Genomic DNA, 21358 nt, shown 5'->3' on the forward strand with positions numbered 1-21358 from the left:
TCAGCTGACAAAGATGTAATATTCCCACCGAAACTGGACTTTCCGTCCCCAGTTTCGGTGCTATATTGAAACATGCCATCATGACCCGGAAGTAGGCCACGTGACCAGCGAGGGGCCAATCACGGCGCGTGTAGCCGTGTCGTATGGAAACTGGGGAAACTAATTAATCATTCATTAGGGCATTCCCCCAGTCTGGAATACCCAGTGATTGGCCGCCGGGATTTCCACCGCAACTATATAAAAATCTGCAACGAGAAACTGGGAAACACACCTACTCTGCTACCAGAATCGAGCTGTAGCATCCTATCGTCGTTCTTTGGTTCAAATATTAGCTTCGATCATCCCGCTAACATCACAACGGCATCCCCAAGGTCACCTCCGGAGTCACCCACGCCAAGGTAAGCGCGCCGGAGGCATTGTTTATATTTGTGCAGTCGCACGTGTATTTGCAGGTGATTTAGAGCGGTGGTTTCTCAGAAGCCCTCCTCCATGGCCGCTCAACTGCGCATGCGCGAGCCTTGTTGTTGACATTCGACCAGGTAAATGGGATTTAAACTTTCCCGCGCTAATTGCCAATAGTTCACGGGCGCACAGGTAGGGTACCTGTGGGAAATTGTGTGCACTTGGACAGGGAGAGCTTTCTGAGAAGGCCCAGCGTCTAGCACTGCGCGTCAGCTTCAGAACATTACATCGCAACAAGGTAGGTTACAAAAATGCAATACTAGTATGCTGGCCAGGCATTCCTTCATGGATGTACAACATGAATAGAACGCAGACTTGTTATTTTCTTGACACTTCTGCATTTTTAACACAATGCGCTAGGATATAAACTATTGCATATCACGATCGCATTGCATATGTCTGTTCTCAATATTCGTGATTGCTCAGCGAAACTTGACGATGCATGTGAAACGGGTAGCGGTGAGTCATGCCCGTATTCCTGGCGGAACCCACAAGCGGGAAACCCCGACCGGCGTCTGGTCTGTCTCACAATCTAGGCCGGATGTAGTCCGGGTTGGCTTCTTTCCATGCGCACAGCTCAGAAAAGCCGCGAACTGAACTTGTTAGAAAATAGGGTGGGCGGGTGGGTAACATGTACAGATTTGGCTTGGGGGTTGCTCATGTTGGTTTAGGGACGGTGTGCGTACATTTCCCCCCGCCTACCCACCTGTAAGACCGCGGTAGCTCAAAACGCGCCCGCGCGAGCCATACTACCTGTCTGGACGGAGTTCCTGTTGTGGCTAGCTATTTTCACCCCGAGTGCTGTTAGATTTTAAACATTGACGCTTGCTGGATTTTAGCACCATCAGAAATGTGTTACACTCATTTATTGTGTGCACATTGTTATTGTTCCGGTTGTCATATTTAACAATCAGGCAAACATAAATGTTGATAAGGCCCAACCTTTGGAATTATGTGACATTAAGTATCGCCTGCTGGTCCCATTTAATATCTTATACTAGTAGTATACTGTCTGATAAACGTGTTAATTATTAAAGTTGTATTGATTTGTGCAGCAGAGGTATTTCATCAAGAACAGCCCATGAAACGCACTTCTCATTCCTCTTTTTATCTTATTTTTGTATTTTTTTCGAAGCAAATTTATGTACTAGGTGAGGCCAGCGTCGCTGTATACATTAGCCTGTCTCGTCTGGGGAAGAGGGGCGGGGCTTCTTGTGCACTAGATGTAGGGACATTTGACATTGGGGTAAATTTAGAACAGGTGGATCATACAAACATTGGAGAGGGGTGTATAAAGCAGTCAATTTTTCAACAGCGTACTAGATTGCAAATTATTTTTTTTAACAATCAAAATATTATAGCATAAACACAACACTTTCAAATATTCTTAGATACAGTCGTTTATGACGTAAAGTGTCGTTTTTATACGTATTTTGTCCGTACACACACCTTTGTTCATGTTGGCATATGCCACCTGCTACCATAACGACGGAACGAGCGTCATGGTATCAGATGGCCAATAGGAGCACGTGGTTAGCAGAGGGCTTCTTGGAAGGCACAGGATCCCTGTGGACTGTTTATTAATTACTGGGCGCACAATAGACGCCACATACCTCGTAAAGGTCAACATGTTGTGCAGACTGCCTGGGCATTTGGAGCATTCTTACCCGTCAGGTGTAATTGAATCTGTACACAGAAGAAAGAATCCCATTCATGATAGGCTGGTGGGGGTAAGCACCTGCAGTAAAATATTCAGCCGCGGGAGGAGCTTCACCTGACGCCCAGTCTATCAATATCAAACAGGTTGCCTCTCAAATTTGCATATTTCGGGAAACCCACCCACCCACACCGTTAACTAACAAGACCGCTTAGCTAGGAGACGTAGGCTTTTGACTACAGTCCTTTTGCACTGGGAAGGTTAACAAAAAAAGGTACAATCCTCCATGTTCACGTGCCTCTTTGCTCAACACGTTCTTTTACGTTATTCAAACCATGGAGGTTTTATGTGACTATCCACATATTGAATTGAATGAAGACGAGATGCATTTTATACTAGATTGTAATCTCCAAGCAGATCTATAGGTTGCGAAGGCCGTATCCAACTGGCAGAAAGAAAATAAAAACTCCTTCTTCCAGTTGGATACGGTCTTTGCAACCCATTGGGTCTGCTTGGAGTTGCCATAAACTCCTTCGAATTCTTCCAGCTGGATACGGTCTTTGCAACCCATTGGGTCTGCTTGGAGACTAACTAGATTGTACCTTATATGAAAATGAGGGTCAATCGCTATTCAAAACAATTCAATCAGACAAGAGTTGATACATTCACAGTACTTGATGTTGAATAAACATATGAGCAATGTAGTTACGTTTCCATATGCATGTGTTTCAAAAAGACAAGAAACTATTCGGGTACACAACTTTACAATAGTGTTTAACACATAAACATATATTGATATATAACATTACTAGTAGTATATTTTAGTGTGTCTCACGATTTAGTGGTTTACACCCATTTGATAGACCACATGTGGTCATCTTTGCATTTAGCTCTTTGGGTATGAATATGCAATGAATGCATTATTATCTAGTTATTATGTATTTAATGACAAAGTAAATGGGAAATCGATGCACTTGAAGACATCTATTTGTCCTCCAAGAGCGAAGAGCGACATCTACCGGAAATGGCAAGTGTTGCGCAAAGTCCAAACTGTAGCCCCATTGCCGCGGCTTGCAGTGAGGGCGGTATTTTCTTGACGAAAATTTTTATGTTTTGATCAAATTTTTTAATGAGAGGAGCACTTCAAGTTCAGGCATGTTCCGCTTTAGCCTGATTGAATCGCGCTTATAGCGGCCGCCCAAAACCGGCGGTCAGCCCCTATACTAGAAGGGGATCGGAGGATTGCATCCTCGGATAGCGGATTTGGCGTTAGACCACCACATACATATTGAATTTCTAAATTTTATCCAGTTGCTTGAGTAACTATTTTTGGCGCACCACATACATAGCCTGGAAACCAAAACATCGGGAGCTCCCCGGTATCTCTACGGCGCTGGAAGTGGTGCCCATCCGCCCAGACAGTTTAGCCCGCTCGGAGGTGGGTTTACGGGCTTGGCTTAGTTATATGAGCGAACTGATTAATGATTAGTTCCCTCATATAACTCTCTATGAAAGCTAAGCAGACAGGCTGACAGAAACGGGTCAAGTTCAACATAGCAGACTGGGTCCGGTAAAACAACCCCAAGCCAACCCGTAGAGACTGGTGACCAGGGCTACCACATACCAAGGACATCATGTCCTTGCACATACTAGTTCCGCTTGAGCTGAGAGGAAAACATCGCCCGAAGCGGTCATGATGACAAAGCCATGCTGCTGCTGGTAACGGGGAACAGACAATAGATCCCGCGACACCTGTTCTTTTCAATATCATATTTAAGCCCAAAAATGCTCATGATTTTCCACACGTTGAACAAAAAGAAAAAGGCGAAGACAGGAACATTTATCAGTCTATAAAGAGCAATGTATTCGAAAGTGAATTTCACTATAAAGAACACTGTAATTGAAAGTCAATTTCACGGAATGTCATCATATCGAAATGTTCAGCTTGCTTTTAGCTTGTAATTATCCTCAAACGGTGTTTGTATTTAGCCTCCTTCGCAGACTTCCTAGAACGGCGGCATATACAGTATATTGGGGGGGGGGGCACACACAAGGGAGTTATGTAGCCGAGGGAGTTGTGTAGCCGAGGGGTGACCGCCGTAGGCTAGTTTGTATTCATCATCGTCGTAATCCGAAACAATGTATTGGTTCGAAAATATACATTTTATTTGAACTTAAATCAATTTCAATCGATCATCTATTAGGAACTTGTAATTATAAACTTTTCGGTTATAAATTAGAGACGTAGCGCAAGCTATAGGAATCAAATTCTGTGGAACCGTCGGCCCCAGCTCGGACATGTTGAGAGGGATTGCAGTCGTCAGTTTGGATGGTGACGTAAAGCAGACGGCCCTGTGTGTGAAGTGGATCGTTAGCCCCAAGCATCAAACCTCTGTACGAAAAAAACCCTAACACACTGACCGGAAAGAGAAGGGAGTGATGACCCTAGCCTCCATAGCAGGCTTTAAACCGGCTTTTTTTGGGGCTAAATGATCCTAAATAATACACTTTTTGCAGCCAGCCCGTAACTATCAGGCACCCCGTAACCATCTAGCCCCCAAAAAGTGTATTATTTAGCCCCCAAAAAAGCCGGTTTAAAGCCTGCTATGGAGGCTATGATGACCCAGTGGTCATGGTTGAAAACACGAGCTACGGCGAGGCCGCCGTGCCGTTGCACTTCAGTTTTCACTTTAAGAGACACCAGTCTCGGGATATGGTAACGCTTTATAATATCTAGAGATTCTAGACCCATTTTTACTGCAGAGTCAGTGATGTTGGAACTATTATATATTTACTACAATCATGGTTATAACGTATAAGCGATATTAGCCTGTGTGACAGGAACTATTGTTGGGGTTCTATGGACCAGTGGGTGAGTGGGGCTGCTAGAAGAGCGGTTTAGCCAGGCTATAAACTACACCACGTACTCAGGAATTCGCTGGCATCGTAGATAGAGGTTTGAAAACCAATTTATGACTCTAGTGAGTCACATGCACATGAACATCTTGTGACACTACAAATATAGATACCCTTGTTCACACCCTTTCCATTGGAACCATGGGCAACCACTCGGAGTTTAATTACCTTTAACTTGATTTGAGATTTGTCTGAAATTATTAGTGAAAGTTTTGGCCACTAAACCGTCGCTGCCTCGGATAACCGCGTTTCATGAACACAGAACAGACGCAACATGTATTATTGTATAACAGTAACAGAAGACAATGTCATTTCTAGCTTCAATACTGATATCACTCTTTGAGCCAAGGCCCGCGTCAATATATATATTCCAAGATATATTACAAATCCATTACTAGTATTTCCCCATGCAGAAAGAACTTTATGGCAGAAACAAATAATCTTGCGATAGAAAGGGGCAGCCAGACTATGTGTTTTGTCCGTACACAACACAGATTTCAGAAGAAGAAGAACTTGCAACGAATTTTTTAAGCTGGTCAAAACACTCGAGGTGCTGCGCTATGTATAATTGCAAAGCCACTTGTATTGTAGCGGTTTTATGAAACCTAACGCTAGATCTATCCATTGGCGCCAACGTTAGACGGATACAAACGGAATTGTAGCTCGTAAAATTTGTCGTCGTCGATGACACCGTCGGATATCAACTCGGGAAGCTAGGATCACCTCGTCATGCTCGTCCCTGCCCTGCGTCCTAGGCCTGCTCCCATTCCGCTAGACGACATCCTCGCTGCAACCGTGCTGCAACCTAGCCACTACCAGGCCCCGTCCTATCGCTGGGAAAAAAGGTAGAAATCGGACGTGGTACTCCACTATACAGGGTAGTCCGCTATGTGCCGCTATACAGTACTAGTGAAGCTCCATTATCAATGGACGGTCTGTATAGCGGACTACCCTGTATAGCGGAGTACCTCGGCCGATTTCTACTATTTTCCCAGCGATAGGACGGGGCCTGGTATACGTAGAGGCTAGCTGAAACCTAGATTTGATTCGTGTAACCCATGTAAAATGAAAAAGTATGACCAAAAACAAGATGAAACATTCAAAAAGTAAAACATTCAGTTTTCCTCTATGGAACTCGTTGAGCGCTCTGTCAATGTCCTCGTGGGGTCGTGTGGCGTAACGGCAGGGTGTTCGGCCCAGAACCAAGAGGTCCCGAGTTCGAATTCCCCTTACGCCACCGACGTTGTGCCATTGGGAAAGGCACTTTACACGACCTTCCTCACTTCGCCCAGATGTACAAAAAAATGGGTTACGTTGTTATCTGTACGTGGCACTGTTAATATAAGTTATAGAAACTTGAGTGCAGTGCCACGTCGTCCTTGTCTGTCAAAAACCGAAGTAAAAAAAATGTCCTCAGTGGCAGCCAGGTAGGGGGTGTAATTGCCGACTCCCGTGTCTCTCCACGTCAATGAGAGTTGTGCTACTCTGCAAGCAGAGGAGCGGGTCCGGCTGGTTTTTGACGTGTTTAAGGCGGTTTTGTCGGGCTTTCTACTTTGTCATGTTTTTGTGAGATAGAAAAAAACACATGACAAAGTAGAAACTCACTCACTCAGGTCCGCATGCTCCTCTCGACAAACCCGTCTCGATGGTGTGGCCGCCTGCCTACCTGAAAGTAGAAAGCCCGATCGACACAAACGCCTAAAACACGTCAAAAACCAACCGGACCCGCTCCTCTGCTCGGAGAGTAAGTTGTGCGTCGTACGTGGTTTCCTTGTGTTGGGGAGTCCCACAGTAATTTACAAGGCTGTTTCCGTTCGTCATAGCCGAAACTTCCAGATAGAAACAAAAACTGGAAATCTGTGTCTCGAAACCTCCCCAAAACTGTGGGAAAGGGATATGCACTCTTTGCTTTGATGCTGCAGCGAAAAAAACACCTGCCCAACGTTTCGTGTTGTTTCGTATCCACTTCAAAGCGACACTGCCGACAAGTTCAACTTTTTCTAGAAAGGAATTCAAGCAAAAAGAAAAACGTTAGTTTTCGAAATAGCTTTGAATGCCAGAAACAAGAAACGTCATATTTTCGCTTGTATTGCGTGTGATCTTGACCATTCATGCACAAGGCGTGAATAAAAGCTTCAAAGCGTCAAAGCTAAAAAGGGAAGCTTCGAGAGTTTTCCCTATTAGGTAATCTATTTTCATGGGGTTTCAGAAACTGGTGCTCCGCCCCCTGCATTGAAATAGTACAGTTTGGGAGGAAAGCGACCCTCAGTTGGCCACAGCTTCCAACCTGTCAACACCTGTCAAGAACGCGGCTAGGCTGCGGTTTTCTGTTTTCTAGCTTTTAAAACATTTCGCCGGTGTAGTATTGAAAGGAACATGGCTTGTGGCTGGTCAAATTATCCAGTAAGGTAATGATGAATTTTAATTCTTGTCCTTTATCCTTTAAAAAAAAAAATTTTGGGTTGGTTTTCCTGTTTTGTCCTTAGCGGCCGTTACGGTCAAAGGTCAAACTTCGCCCATGTGACCCACATTTTCCTTCCATGTTTAAAAGAACGTCGGTCGTTTTTATCTAGGCCCTTCGTCTTCATTCCGCGTAAATCTACGTCTTGTCGAAACAATATTGTAGCAAGATGGCAGCGGGAAGGTCGCCTCGTGTTCGGTAATTTTCTTTTGTTCATTTCTCATGGTTGTGCACCGACGCAACATTCGGTGTTGTTGATCGCTCGCAGGGGGTGTTTCCGTCCTTGGTTAGAATCAAACATATTTTAAATGGTTTTATATATCGTATACGCCTCAAAGAAGACTTAGAAACTTGAATCACGACACTTTTACACGTGAAGAGCCCTGATTTTGCAGTCTTTGCTTTATTTCTTGTACGGAACGCTGGCGTAGCGCCAAGGTTCCTTTGTTCTGCTCACGCGGGGCTACATTGCTCGTCGGCGGGCACGACGTCGTTGGGTTCCCGCCAAATCTCATGACTAAGGACCCGGGGTACATTTGCCGTAAGGCGTACGTCGGGTTTACGACAGCAAATTGAGGATATTAGAAGGACAGTCGTCCGAGTGTCGTGGAAAACGTAGCTGGTGGGATGGAAATGATTCTCGTAGATACTTCAGTTTTTCATATAGCTGGCTAAAAATCCCAGAACAAAAAACCGTGACCCGGTCTTAATAGTATTTAGTCCTCTAATATTGAAGGGCAGTATTTTCATACACTTAAAGTTCATACTGATATTTGTGCTAAGGTACATCTAGGTCTATCCGGATCCGAGTCATCAATACTGGCTCAAACCTTGCAGCATTGGATAGATCTATGATATATACTCAATGTGAGTTTGAATGGTAAACAATTTTGGGTCTCTCGAAAACATCCTTACACCTTCGTCTATTTCACAAGACCTATTCTACTTTTTCACTAACAGCAGAGATGTCTTGGTGTAGTTCAATGTGGCTCTATCTGTCTATCATCAATCAAGTTTCAACGACAATTACAATTTGTCAACCGAACAAATGCATTTTCCAGCAGTACAATTGTGCGTTTTGTATCGTATGTATAATTCATTCATCGACAATGTTTTCAATGTCATATATGGACGGAAATTACGTACAGCAAGGCCACTAGACACTACGCACGCAGATAGTTTGATCAACTTACTTGTATTCTGATCAACTTACTTGTATTCCTCGGCTACCATGAAGAGAACCGCTCACAACATCTGCTTTATGATATCGTACAACGCCACATGATTGGAAATATATAAACAAAGTTGTTGATTTTGCAAATATAGGCTTGAAACATTGGTAGCAGGATACATACTTTTATGCTAAATGATACCGAGTGATTTTTGTTCGCTTGTCGTCGCTCTAAACATGAATAGTCATTATTACTATGATACACAACTACGGACGACATTCCAACTATAGCTGATACTACTTGGGAGAAAGGTAGCCATAAATTTGGCAGTAGAAATATGTAGACATATTACACTTTGTATAGTCAGCACTATTTTGGCGTCATATATTTGGTTTGTAGGCATTTTGTCCGGTCAGGATACGTTGATTTTCAAATTTTCTTCTCAGGAATTACAGTTCTTGTGGATTGGGGAAAGGGTTATGGTTCTACTGTACTTCTACACGTTTTGATTACTGAATGTATACACATACAGATGACTTCATACTCCACTGATCAAAGTAGAAGCTTAACTATACCCTCTGTGCAGAGCCCTGGTTATGGTGAGATTTCAACATTTGAAACCTTGAACCTGAGAAAGATTCAGTTATCGTGTTTCATGTGATCACAAACTAACTCTGCTCTTTCGCCCTCGAGCTCACAGTCCGCCATTTTGGAAGTAATTTCCCGGTATCCCTAACTCAATTTCCGACACGAAGGCCAACTGCTAAAGAGTTATAATTGTTACTTACTATCGTTTGAATTGTGTTAGTTGCTAACAAAGTAACATTCGGGGCCAAAATACTTGAAAAACTACAAGTATACCACCAGTATACAGGTATGAGGTAGAAACTAGGGCCGAGGCGTTACTGATTTTAGAGATCCCGTATCGCCACGTTGTGTTGCTCAGTTAGCGTTCATGTGTCCTTCATTCATTCAGAAATACACTGAGTAGTCTGTTTATGCCGAATCTGACCAGAACATGGGTCTGTAAACGACTCACAAATCTTGTCACTTGGATACTACTTCCTAGCGTAAACCTTTGAAGGGCTGTGTCATTTTGTCGTGGAGAAATCCGCATTGCACATTTTCTACCTGTAGTGTATTTGGCCCAAGCAAACAGAAATCCCCTACATATTTCACCCCGTGGTTTAACTTCTTGTCTACATACGATTACATTGAAGCGTTTGCCCATTTTGTATATAGTCGTCCCCCTTTAAATTTTGTGGTTTTATCAAAGAAATACGACGGCATTTCTTCGGGATAATCAATGTATATCTCAGGAATGCCACACATATACAGCGCCGTGCCATCAGAGAGACTGAACCAAAGAAACGCCCATTTCATCGACCTTCTATGGTCGAGCGGACGTAAAAACAAAATACACTGCCATTAAAATAGAAATCTTGTCCAGTCAAATTTGGCGACAAAATATATCCACAGTATCGGGCATGATATTTTATTTGTTGTGAGAAACACGGAAACGGATAAGTGACTAAAGTATATATATACTGACGCTATATATGAACGCCCGATAATTACACACACACACCGAACCTTGATAGATACATAGCAGTTCTTGTTCTGTATCATAAGCCTCAGATATATCTTAGCTTTGAGAATGAAATCCTTATCTAAGATGTTCGTTTCAAATTGGCAAAATAGGTATATCGAGTGAGAAACATTGAATGAAATATCAGCGCAAGGTTAGGTATGCTTCTGTCCGTGTGCTCTTCAGGTTTTCTCAACACTAGGCGTGTATACCACGCTGTGTGCGCAAACGGATAGACATGTATTTGCTCCCCCTAAATTCTCACTAGCATGGATACCTCATGCACTGTTTAAGCTTGGAATACTGAGTAACTTCGTAACGCGTGCAGTGAGCAGTATTTATACATATCACATCGAAAGGGAGAGAAATCCAATGTCGCCAATGGCACCGTCACTTCGCATCATGATAGGGAAATATCAAGAGTGCAAAATAGCAGTTTTCGGCGTAACGTTGTTCACCACGAATTGCACCGATTCCAAACGTTTGAGTTCGACTCTTGTTGTCACCAATCGTTGATAAGATCTCTATGCGTCACATTACTTAATATATAAAAACATTGATTAAGAAAATGACTGTTTCAAAATCTTATCCAGTTGCTTGAGTAATTATTTTTGGCGTATTGATTAAGAAATCTTCATTTTCCTTTCAAACAGAACTAAGATCCCTCATGTGATGAACGCTGCCCTACGCCTCATATATATATACTACCGCTCACTCCACCTTTCCACTGAATAGGAGCCGTTTAGCGACCAGAATTGTATTTGTTCGAATGAATTGATTATGATCCATGATGTAAAAGGAGTTCAATGAGTTGAACGACAGAAAAACAAACATGATTTACAAAATTCATTCATATCTATCGATGAAAAGTGCTTGAATTGCTACTGAGATTTTTTGTCACTTAATGGTCGGCGCCCCAGTGGAAAGTATAACCGCTTCACTGCACTATGTGTATAGCTGACATCAAACTACTAGCAATAAAACTGGCCTGCACAAGGCCTTCCTACGGGGGTACGGATCATAGAATTCCGCAAAAAGGGTAATAACTGGCCAGGAGAGTCAGTCCACACTACCATTTTCAAGCAACAAAATGTACACGTTTCCCGTCCAAATGACCACAGTTTCCACCCTCCCCCTTCCCCAGTGAACCTCGTGACCATGCCTGTCCCGGACAACTCCCGCGATCGGTCAAATTTGTCAAATCTTGCGACCGGTCAAATTTGTCAATTTTTCGTAGGAGTCTAATTTTACTCCTTTGCAAAATACTGCGATTTTCAAGCTATTAGATTAAATTTACAAAGTCAAAATGACTACAGTTTTGACGCATTTCCTTCAATAGTGAACCTACCATGCCTGTCGCAGTCCCGGACAACTGTCGCAACCGGTCAAATTTGTCAAATCTCTCGACTCCAATGCAAAATACTACCATTTGAAAGCAACATAATCCACACATTTCACGTCCAAATGACCACAGTTTCCACCTCTCCCTTCCCCAGTGAACCTACCATGCCTGTCGCAGTCCCGGACAACTCTCGCGACCGGTGAAATTTGTCAAATCTTGCGACCGGTGAAATCTGACTTCTATGCCAAATACTACCATGTGCAAGAAACCTGTCTGCACAAATCTCCTCACAAAATTATCACAATTTTTCCCCTTCCACAGTGAACCTACCATGCCTGTCGCAGTCCCGGACAACTCCCGCGACCGGCTCCGGCCCTGGCTGTACAGCATGGTCGACCGTGGCGAGGTGCCAGGCGTGGAGTGGCTCGACGCCGACCAGAAGAAGTTCAAGATCCCCTGGAAGCACGCCGGCAAGCACGAGTACGACCAAGATCGCGACTCCAAGCTGTTTAAGGTAGGAAATCGCGTTTTTTGTGTCCAGATTTTGAAGCACAGCTTCTCCAAACTGCGCAGTTCCTCCCCTAAAATACGCTTCCGTGTAGAGCTAGTCTTGTTCCAGGTAATCTTGCCATCTAAGGGCATTGGCAAGGTGAACTGTGACGTGCCATTCCCAAGGGGCTAGCTTTTATTTACCGTCGTATTTTGTAAAATTCAATAGCTCATGTTTGTGATTAGTTTCAAGCATGTATCATTACTATCCATTAGCGTTCAACCGATCAATTTTATTGCGCGGAAAAGTGGGATACTTTGTACAGAATTGTGTGTACACTTAAAATCCCTTAGTACTGTTATTCTGTACAACAAATGTATGCATTTATAGCTAGTAAATTACCTGAAATACACTAACCAACATCATGCAGTATGGATTTGAGTCGTTAATATTGTAGTATAGCAGTTAGACATATGTATTATCCTTGTAAGTTATCTTGTTTTTGTGATGGTATTTTAGATTTTGTGTACAGTTACTACACAAAAGTTAATTTCATACATGTACATGTAGCCAGAAAATAGCAAAACCAGATTCACGATCAATTGAATTGTATGTATGTAGTGATTCGATTAGTTCATATGCGCAATTGATCAGATTGTTACCTTTCAAATTACTTCAGCATGACGCGTTTTGACCCGGTGTAACATCGGATCTCTGCCCTCCCCCCGAAACTTCTTGACCGGTCAGTTTCGGAGTGACGTCGTACCGAAAGTTCGGCCGAACCTTCCGAAACTTTATTCAGTCCCCAACTACATAGTACTTATATATATAGTACATATTACACAACCATCGAAAAACACGACAGGGCTTCCAAGAAGGCATACGCCTCCTCTAATTTTATTTTAAAAGCAACAAAACAAGCTCACCGAAACTTAAAAATCACTCCGAAACTTTCTCAAATGACCTAGCTTATATACTACAGTGTATGTTATTCAAGTTTGGTATGACAGAATGTTCGCGTTGTTCCAACATGTATATACTAGTGCGTGTGTTTTTGTGGTATTGGTCACCGAAACTTAAAAATCACTCCGAAACTTTGTCTGAAGACCCAAGCACTGTTGTTGAGATTTGGTCTACCAGAATGTTCGAGTCGTTCCAACATACAAGCCTGTGTTTTTGCGGTATACGCCGGTAAGTTTCGCTGTGCCCAGTCGGTAGAATGTTCCCATTTTACCGACTCTTAATGCCCATGTCCTGGCGCTGGGAATGGGCGTTCCATGCCGACAGGTTTCACTGCGATATCGGCAATGTTGCCACGATCATGCTCTTTTTTCATGATCTTTGCGGTAGGAATGGGTCAAACGCACTGGCAAGTTTCGCTAATGTCATTGACAATATATCAACGGAATATCAAAAATATTCCAACGTTTCTGCTAGTTGTTTTTTCGGTAGGAATGGGCCGAAACCATCGACAAGTTTCACCCCAATATTGACAATATTCCAACGTTTATGCCTGTGTGAAATAAGCCAAACTTATCGGACATTTTCGCCCCACTATCGACAATATACCAAAGTTTATGCGATAGGAATGGTCCGAACACACTGGCTAGTTTCTTCCCAATATTGGGGACAATATATGTTCCAACTTTTCTGCACACTGACAGGTTCCTTCCCAATATCGACAATGTTCCGACGTTTCTGTTCGTGTTTTTTGTAAACAGTGGCAAGTTTTTCCTAGATATCGACAATATTCCGTGATTTTTATTCCTTTTTTTTCGGTGGAAATGAGGCTGGCATGGCACACACGCCGACAAGTTTAGCCGAGGGACTGGACACGACGTATACGTAGCGAGTTGAACATTCGTGTTGTACCTGTGCACGTCGCGTTTTTTCCTGTGTTATTTATTGCTGTAGGAATGGGCCGCACATACCGACAAGTTTCACCCCAATACTGACAAGTTTATGCATGTGTTTTTTTTCTCGGTAGGAATGGGCCGTACACACCGGCAAGTTCCGCCCGGGGATTGACAAGCCCGAGCCGGCGGTGTGGAAGACCAGGCTGCGGTGCGCCCTGAACAAACACCCGAAGATCCACGAGGTGAAGAACGAGAGCCAGCCGGAGGACCCCATCAACCCCTACAAGGTCTACGTGTTCTCCGAGAAACCAAGTACGCATTATAACGACTTATCTTTTTATTTCTTCCGGAATTCTTAGTCTTAGCTATGTATTTCAATTGTAAGTTCAACTGCCTACAGTACTTAAGCTTCTAGGATCGGGGAAACCCATATTCGTTGTTAATTAACATGTTGGTACGGGTTTTTCGATTTGCTCATGATTTTGCTAAGTAGAGTACATTGACATGCGCTTTTACGAGAGACTAAAACCTACTCATGCAAACACAGATGAAAAGGTCTTAGGAAATATCTGAGACATATTCAGTCCTTAACGGCTTGCGTCGTAATATGTTTGATAACTTAGCTACTAAACCGCCATTGAACACAGGCCCTGACATGTTATTCTTGCGTATTACTTTTCTGCGCTGTCGTCTAAACTTTTCCTATTGAGCTTTGGCTAGTGTGAGGTGGATTATCTTCAATATTTTGTTCTTACTTATTGATTTTTCGCTATATACTACTTTTCTTATTTATTTTTTACTGTTTATCTCCAATGTAACTACATATCTGAGCCGAAGACTCTAGGTTAGTCTTCCGTTCTCACCCTTTCGCCTCATATTTTCAAGAATAATTTGCTATTATTTCACCCTCCTCTGATCTTACATTCCTTCACATCGCTTTTACACTTGATACTGGCTTATATTTTTCTTTTTCTTTCGAGCTTTCATCCATTTTTACTATTTTAGACAACTGGATATGCTAAGTTAGCTTGTCGGTGGTTCGGTGTTTGAAGCATGGGGTACATTTTCGGTCCAATGTAGAGTACGTTTCACAAAGTTGAATTCGAAGTCATCCAAACTAGAGAGACACTGGGAAGATTTGGAGGCTGCACGATGTACGCGTATTTATGTGCCCTACTTTATAGACTTCAGTATTTGAACTATGATCAGCAGTCGCGATCGCCACGTGGCAGACAGACATTGCTACAGTATAGGAAAAATGTCCAACAGTTTTAGACTATTCCAAACTACTCTGTCTTCCTTGTATGCTGTGCGATATGATTTAACCCAATGTTATGGTGTATGAAGAACGTTGAATGCTTTAATTCATTGGTTTACTTTCTTTGGTTTCCAGTCAAGAACAACGAAAAGGAGAGACACCGGTCTGGCAGCGTGTCGAGCGGCAACAGTTCGGACGGTTACGAAGATTCCCGAAGTCCCGAAGATGCCGTCACACTCGGTACGTTACCATCTTGTAATCCGTCCAATTCATAGACAGCCTCTTTCAGTATATTATATATACTGCAATATTGAGAAACAGTATAGGGTAGTGCCATTTAAATTGTATTGAATAAGGCGAGTAGCCGAATTGCAAGAAAATAGCGTTTTCACAAACATAACCTGACCGATACTGTAAGTTTCCTTTGCGTTCAAAGTGTATTCAAAGTGTATTCAAACATGGCGCCAAGAAAGTAATCATTCAATAGAAAGGAATCTTTTTATTACTAGATACTGTCAGAATTATTCTAGTCATTTCCAATTTATTTCCTTTGTATCGTGTTCCTTCGTTGGACGTTTAGATAGCGGGGTGATATTGGAATTGTAGACTTTTTCGAAGCTACTACTAATATGTACCTGTTCTATTTTTCAAGCTTATGTTGAATCCAATCATAGGGTAGTATTGAAATTGTAGACTGTTGTGAAAGCTAGTACTTATATATTCTCAACGTATTTCTTTTTTTCAAATTTCAGCTGGGCCCCAGCAGATCATCACCGCGGTGACGACCAGCGGGGTCTGCCTGGGGAACTCCCCGCCCCGCATCCAGACCTTCACCGAGCCACAGGTCAGTACTAGTACCGTCGTACGGGTTCTAGCTTCGAAGGAGGGTTACGACGTGGTTTACGTATTCGTTCGTATTTACCAATCACTGACCATGGATCGTTATCTAAGTGATATATTATACACACCTCTTGTATCAATGCTCGTGATGTCAAAACACTGCTAAAAGGGGCTTCTCTGAGTGATTGCAAAATTTTGTATCTTTCTCATGGCCTGGAAGCCATCTTGTGATACTGTTCTGTATCAAAGTAAAAGGTCGAAACTTTTGAGCCTGAAGAAATCAATATGAACTAGAAAGGTCGCCATTTGCCCCTGAGCAAATACAGCATGTTTAGCCATACTCCTCCCCATGCAAGAAGTGTGCTGTCCCAAAATAACACCTGGGCAAATCGAAATATTAACTACATGTAGAAAGTCAATATTTGCGAGAGCATCATACTTCGCCAATCTCCCTCCCGATGCATAAATTGACTGTTCCAAAATCACCCGTGCAAAACAATAGACCGATCCTGTCGAACACCATATCGAACGAATAGAAGACCCATAGAACCCCCTGTTCTATTCAGAGCACCTCCGTCAAAAACAGCGTTGGCGGGGCAGAAATGGCACGTGTAAAGCAGGGTACGTATATCTGGGACAGGTTTTCCACTGTATTGGTTGAATGCATGCTCAGAACAAAAACGAATTTAAATTGAAAATAGATCGGGCACTCTAGGAGAGGAAGCTTGTACCACATGCTGACTACTACAAAGTCCGCGCTAGCGCAGTGTTTCGTATCTTCAGTTACTGGTGTGTGAAACTGGTTAACTTGAAAGTGAACAGGGAAGTAAAAGGATGCATTTTAATTTTAGTTACTAAATACCATGCAGCTGTTATGCATGCAGTCAATACAGTGGGAACCCTATCACAGATATATGAACCCTGTTTTACACGTGCATCACCTGCTTGTCAGAAATTGGGCGCTGATGCCCACCGACAAGGGAAAGCTATGCCGCGTATACCGCTTCAACATTGACCGAAAACATTACGCTCTCACCGCAACTACACCTACCTCCTCCTTAAACAACTCTACCCGGTGGATACAGCCTTCAACAAAGAAGACATAGTATTCTTATTTGGCCCGCTCTGAAAGGGTTTCAGTGCCACAAAAGCTAAACCGAAGTCAGTGGCATTATTTTCAATCTAGCCGCGACGGCCATGTTTGGTCCGTCAAACCCCGTTTTTGACGGAGGTGTTCGAAATCGAACAGGGGGCGTGGCTTTGGGATCGGTCTATTCTCTCTACAAGTTCTGCGAGACCCCAAGAGCTTCTTACTGCAAAGTCTTGCGTGTGTTCCTGCAATATGACCTCAGGTAACCTAAATAGAACACGTGTTCTTTGGCCAGTAGCAAATGGAACGCGGGGATCCTTAGATAGAACATGGATTCTTTGGCCAGCAGCAAATAGAACATGGAACGGGGATACCACTTTTGGCCTGTTTTTGGTCTGAAATGGGTCCAAAAGTCCGCAAAATGAAGCATTTTGAAGTGATGTACACCAGAATTGTGATTGAAATCCTGTAGGGACATGTTCAAGGCGCCCTTGTACCGAATGTCAGGCCATTTGCTTGTAAAACCAGGCCACAGGAGACCAAAATGTAATTTTTGCCTAAAAGTGCCCCAAAAAACCTCCATAAAAATGATTTTTAGGCCTGTTTCAAAAAGATGAAAAAATCGCATGAGGGTATTTGCCTTCTTTACCTCCATGCCAAATTTCAGGTCGGTTGATTAAAAAATTGCAGAGTTGAATCAATTTGAAGATTTGACAGAAGAAGGAGAAGAAGAAGAAGAAGAACGTGAACAAAAACAATATGTTGAGCCATACTAGGTATGGCTAAACATAATCACTGTAAAACCTGTGGAAAAATGAAGATTGACCTGAGTCTTTCGCCTTGCAGACGTACACCTCAACAACGGCCAGTCTGGGTGAAACGTTAACTTCGTCTGTGCGAGGTGAGTTATCTTTTTTTTTTGTTATCATATTTGATCGTAAGTGGGGGGTGTACTTACAAGAAAGCTTGAGTTCAGACGTGCATTCGCAACGACAAATTCACAAATTAGGACACAGATGTCAGTCGAAACCGTCAATAGCTTTCGTTGCTTTCACTTTCAGTGTACTGCCAAGAGTTTCGCTTTCACAGTACAACAATAGCAATGTAGTGGAGTGTCAAGTTGTCAACACTTTCAATTTCATCTACCCCCTACCACAAAGACATATTAAATCCATTTTGATACTATAATTGACATTATAAGTTTTACGTTTTACGGTGCATTTGGCCGTTTCTGACAGTTTCGTGACAATTACGACATATAGATATTCTTTGCGATGATCTTTTACTGAGGCCTCATTGTGACTTCTCGATTTCTCACAACTTGGTTTAGTCTTTAACTCTACATCTGTGGAAAGGAGGGGCATTAATTCTTCATTTTATTTCGGAAAATAGGCAAAAACATTGCCATCACTGAATCAAGTGTGTCTATTACTTAACATACGAAAGGTAACAGTTACTCGAGCAACCGTTAATAAAATTTGGAAACGACATTTCAGACAGCAACCGCTGTCTTTCGTCAGTTATGCTAGGGTCACATTTCCTAACCGGGGCCCGGCCAGGCTGTTTGCGGAAACGGAAAATCAAAGTGTATGTCAATACATTTGCACAAGCTATGCTCTTAAATAATTTTGGGTACGTTTTGTGTATTTGTTGTCTTTTATATTATACTTTTCGTTCCCAAATACTGCCCGGTCGGGCCCCGGATTGGAAATGTGACCCTAGCATAACGTACCTTATCACCTGGATATCTAACCTTCACCAACGTACTAACTAAGCAATTACACACAATAAAAAGGTTTTAAAACCTTGTTTTACAGAGGACTCCTTGCAGAAGATCCTGCAGGACCTGTTGAGCCAGCCCGGCCGCGGGGACGGTGACCAGACCATGCAGGAGCTGCTGCAGGGGATGCAGGGATCCGGGCTCTGTCCGGAGGGCTTCACCATTCAGGAGGTCGCCATGGACGTCACCACTGCCGCCAGTCCTGCCGTCATCGCAGAACCGCTCTACACGAACGCGCCCATCAAGGTGAGATATGTGTATATTCATATAGATCTAACGTTATATCTATAAGTTTGTATTTTTGTTAAGTGGCGTTGGCAAAATAAGTTTTATAACTTGAGTGCAGCGCCACTTTGTCTTTGTTTCTGTTATCTTTGAATAAAGAAAAGGTGAGATAGATCATCTTAAATTTTATAGTGACTGTAATAAACACAACAGAGAAAATTATCGCAGGGTTTTAACAGCATTTTTGACAACGCCACAGGGGTGGATCCGATGACACACTGCTGAAATTTCTTGAAAACGTTCTAGATGAAATGTCACATATATACTGTTTTGTTCTACAAAATAATGTAAGACGTGAAATAACTGTATCATCAGTTTTGATTTATTTCACGTCTAACATTATTTTGTAGAACAAAAGAAAGACACAATGCCAGGATAGTGAAAAAAATGAGGATGAACCTATGACGTAATGATACGATTCCTTGAAAATGTGCTTGGTAAAATACCACATACATTGTATTCAATTTTGTTTTATTTCCACCTTGACACAGATTGAGACTCAGCAGCTGGCCAACGTAGACATGACCCAGCTGGGGGTCGGGGCCGAGGTCACGTGTGACGAGGACATGGAGACTGATGACGTCATGACCAAACCGGTGGCCACTGTCGCCCCAGAGCTCAGGATTTACCCGGGTAAGCTGAGATATACAATGTACATGATATATGTGCTCTTGATTATTTCATCAAGATTCACATTTATTTATTCAAATTATTGCCTTGTTTGTAGTTAAAGAAGGAGGAAACAAACCAAATCGAAGCCAAGCAAGTTGTCTTTTTATAACCGCAATCTGTCATAACAAATTAGAAAGAACAATGACAACAAAAATCAAGACTCATTTATGACTTTTGATTATGTTTTCTGTTATAGCTCATGAGTTGGACATCGAGGTTGTCTACTACAAAGCCGGAAAGGTCTTCCAGCACCACGTGACCAACAAGAGCGGGTGTCGTCTGTGGTTCGGCGACCGAAACCAGCCTAACCTGAGACAAAACGTCGACCCCAACCTGTCCCCTTACCTGTACGGTCCGGCCGACGCTGAACAGATCCTCCTCCCTCCGCGTCAGCCCTCCAACAGGCAAAAGGACGACCATGTCGTGCAAGGTCTCCTCGATAACATGGAGCGAGGGCTCGTGCTGACCACGGAGGGCGGGAACGTCTATGCCACCCGCCTCTGCAAGACCAAGGTCTTCTGGAAGAGCAATGACAACCGCAACCGGCAGGCAGAACGTCTGGAGAGGGAGCAGAGGGTGTCGGTGTTCGACTACCAGAACTACCTGAGGGAGCTGAGCGTCTACGGGAACGCCGGAGGGCCCAAACCGAAGTCCGAGATCATCTTCAGCCTGGGGAAGAGCTGGAGCGACGACGTCCCGCTGGAGAACACCCCCATCTACGTCATCGTGCGCAGCCGCACTGCGCACAACCTGATGATGGCCGTCGACAAGGGCGCGGCCGACCACGATGCGCAGAACGCACTGCGCAGCATCGACGCCATGGTGTCCAACTCCAACGAGTTCGACAAGTTGGCCACCGACGTGAAAGAATACGTCAAGGTCAACGACCTTTAGATTCTGATACCCAATCACCACCGCGTGTTGATTTAAATGCACATAAGCTTAAGGTGCTTATTGGGTCCGTGTATTCCACAAACATATTTGTACATACAAGCATTTCTAGCCTAGAGGAAAAATGGTTACAGGCTGGCTGCACAAACGACCCAGTACAAAAAGAAGTCAACAGCAAAAGTATATTATAAGCCCAAATAAGGCTCAGAGAGCCTGCTATGGAGGCTACATGTCGAAGTTTAATCAATCAGTAAAAAATCATGAAAGAATGGCTTTCACAAATAATCCTGAACCAGATGTACATAGATCTATAGTTATGTCGATATCCTGCACTTGATGTTATAGTCAAAATTTTAGAAAAAAATTATTTCGAAATGTAAATGTTGTGACGTGAGAATGCTTTCTACTGTCATTTCTTGGGTAATGCTGTATTGAAGTGACGGATTGAAATTACCATAAAAAAAGACTAACCGTTGTGATGTGGAAAAACAGATATGGTGTACATTTCAAAGTTTGGTTCTTATATATTTTGACGATTTGAGTCAATAGTGACCAATTGAGGGAATTTGTACATTGCGTAAAAGTACTAAGTTGTGAT

At 43.0% G+C, this 21358-nt stretch overlaps 1 protein-coding gene across 3 annotated transcripts; it reads left to right on the forward strand.

Annotated features, from left to right (window-relative positions):
* Positions 1–184: 184 nt before the first annotated feature.
* Positions 185–20804, forward strand: LOC136438820 (interferon regulatory factor 6-like). Of its 3 annotated transcripts, none has more exons than XM_066433789.1 (9): positions 185–398; positions 11920–12112; positions 14076–14256; positions 15338–15442; positions 15955–16046; positions 17979–18033; positions 18950–19158; positions 19689–19830; positions 20066–20804. In XM_066433789.1, exons 2-9 carry the CDS (start codon positions 11930–11932, stop codon positions 20761–20763), a joined length of 1665 nt encoding a protein of 554 aa, XP_066289886.1. In that variant the 5' UTR covers positions 185–398; positions 11920–11929; the 3' UTR covers positions 20764–20804. The 3 variants fall into 3 exon arrangements, with proteins under 3 accessions (XP_066289886.1, XP_066289885.1, XP_066289884.1); XM_066433788.1 differs by lacking the exon at positions 185–398 and adding an exon at positions 592–700; XM_066433787.1 differs by lacking the exon at positions 185–398 and adding an exon at positions 7584–7694.
* Positions 20805–21358: the final 554 nt, after the last annotated feature.

This window comes from Branchiostoma lanceolatum, chromosome 7 (genome assembly GCF_035083965.1).
Source record: "Branchiostoma lanceolatum isolate klBraLanc5 chromosome 7, klBraLanc5.hap2, whole genome shotgun sequence".
NCBI classification, from domain to species: domain Eukaryota; kingdom Metazoa; phylum Chordata; class Leptocardii; order Amphioxiformes; family Branchiostomatidae; genus Branchiostoma; species Branchiostoma lanceolatum.

Excerpts from the sequence above, each read along its gene's own strand:
- LOC136438820 (XM_066433787.1), top strand. The coding sequence starts at position 7,666 with ATGGCAGCGGGAAGGTCGCCTCGTGTTCG. Across the intron at positions 14,257-15,337 it reads CGTGTTCTCCGAGAAACCAA|TCAAGAACAACGAAAAGGAG; the intron begins GTACGCATTATA and ends TTTGGTTTCCAG. Across the intron at positions 18,034-18,949 it reads GTTAACTTCGTCTGTGCGAG|AGGACTCCTTGCAGAAGATC; the intron begins GTGAGTTATCTT and ends CTTGTTTTACAG.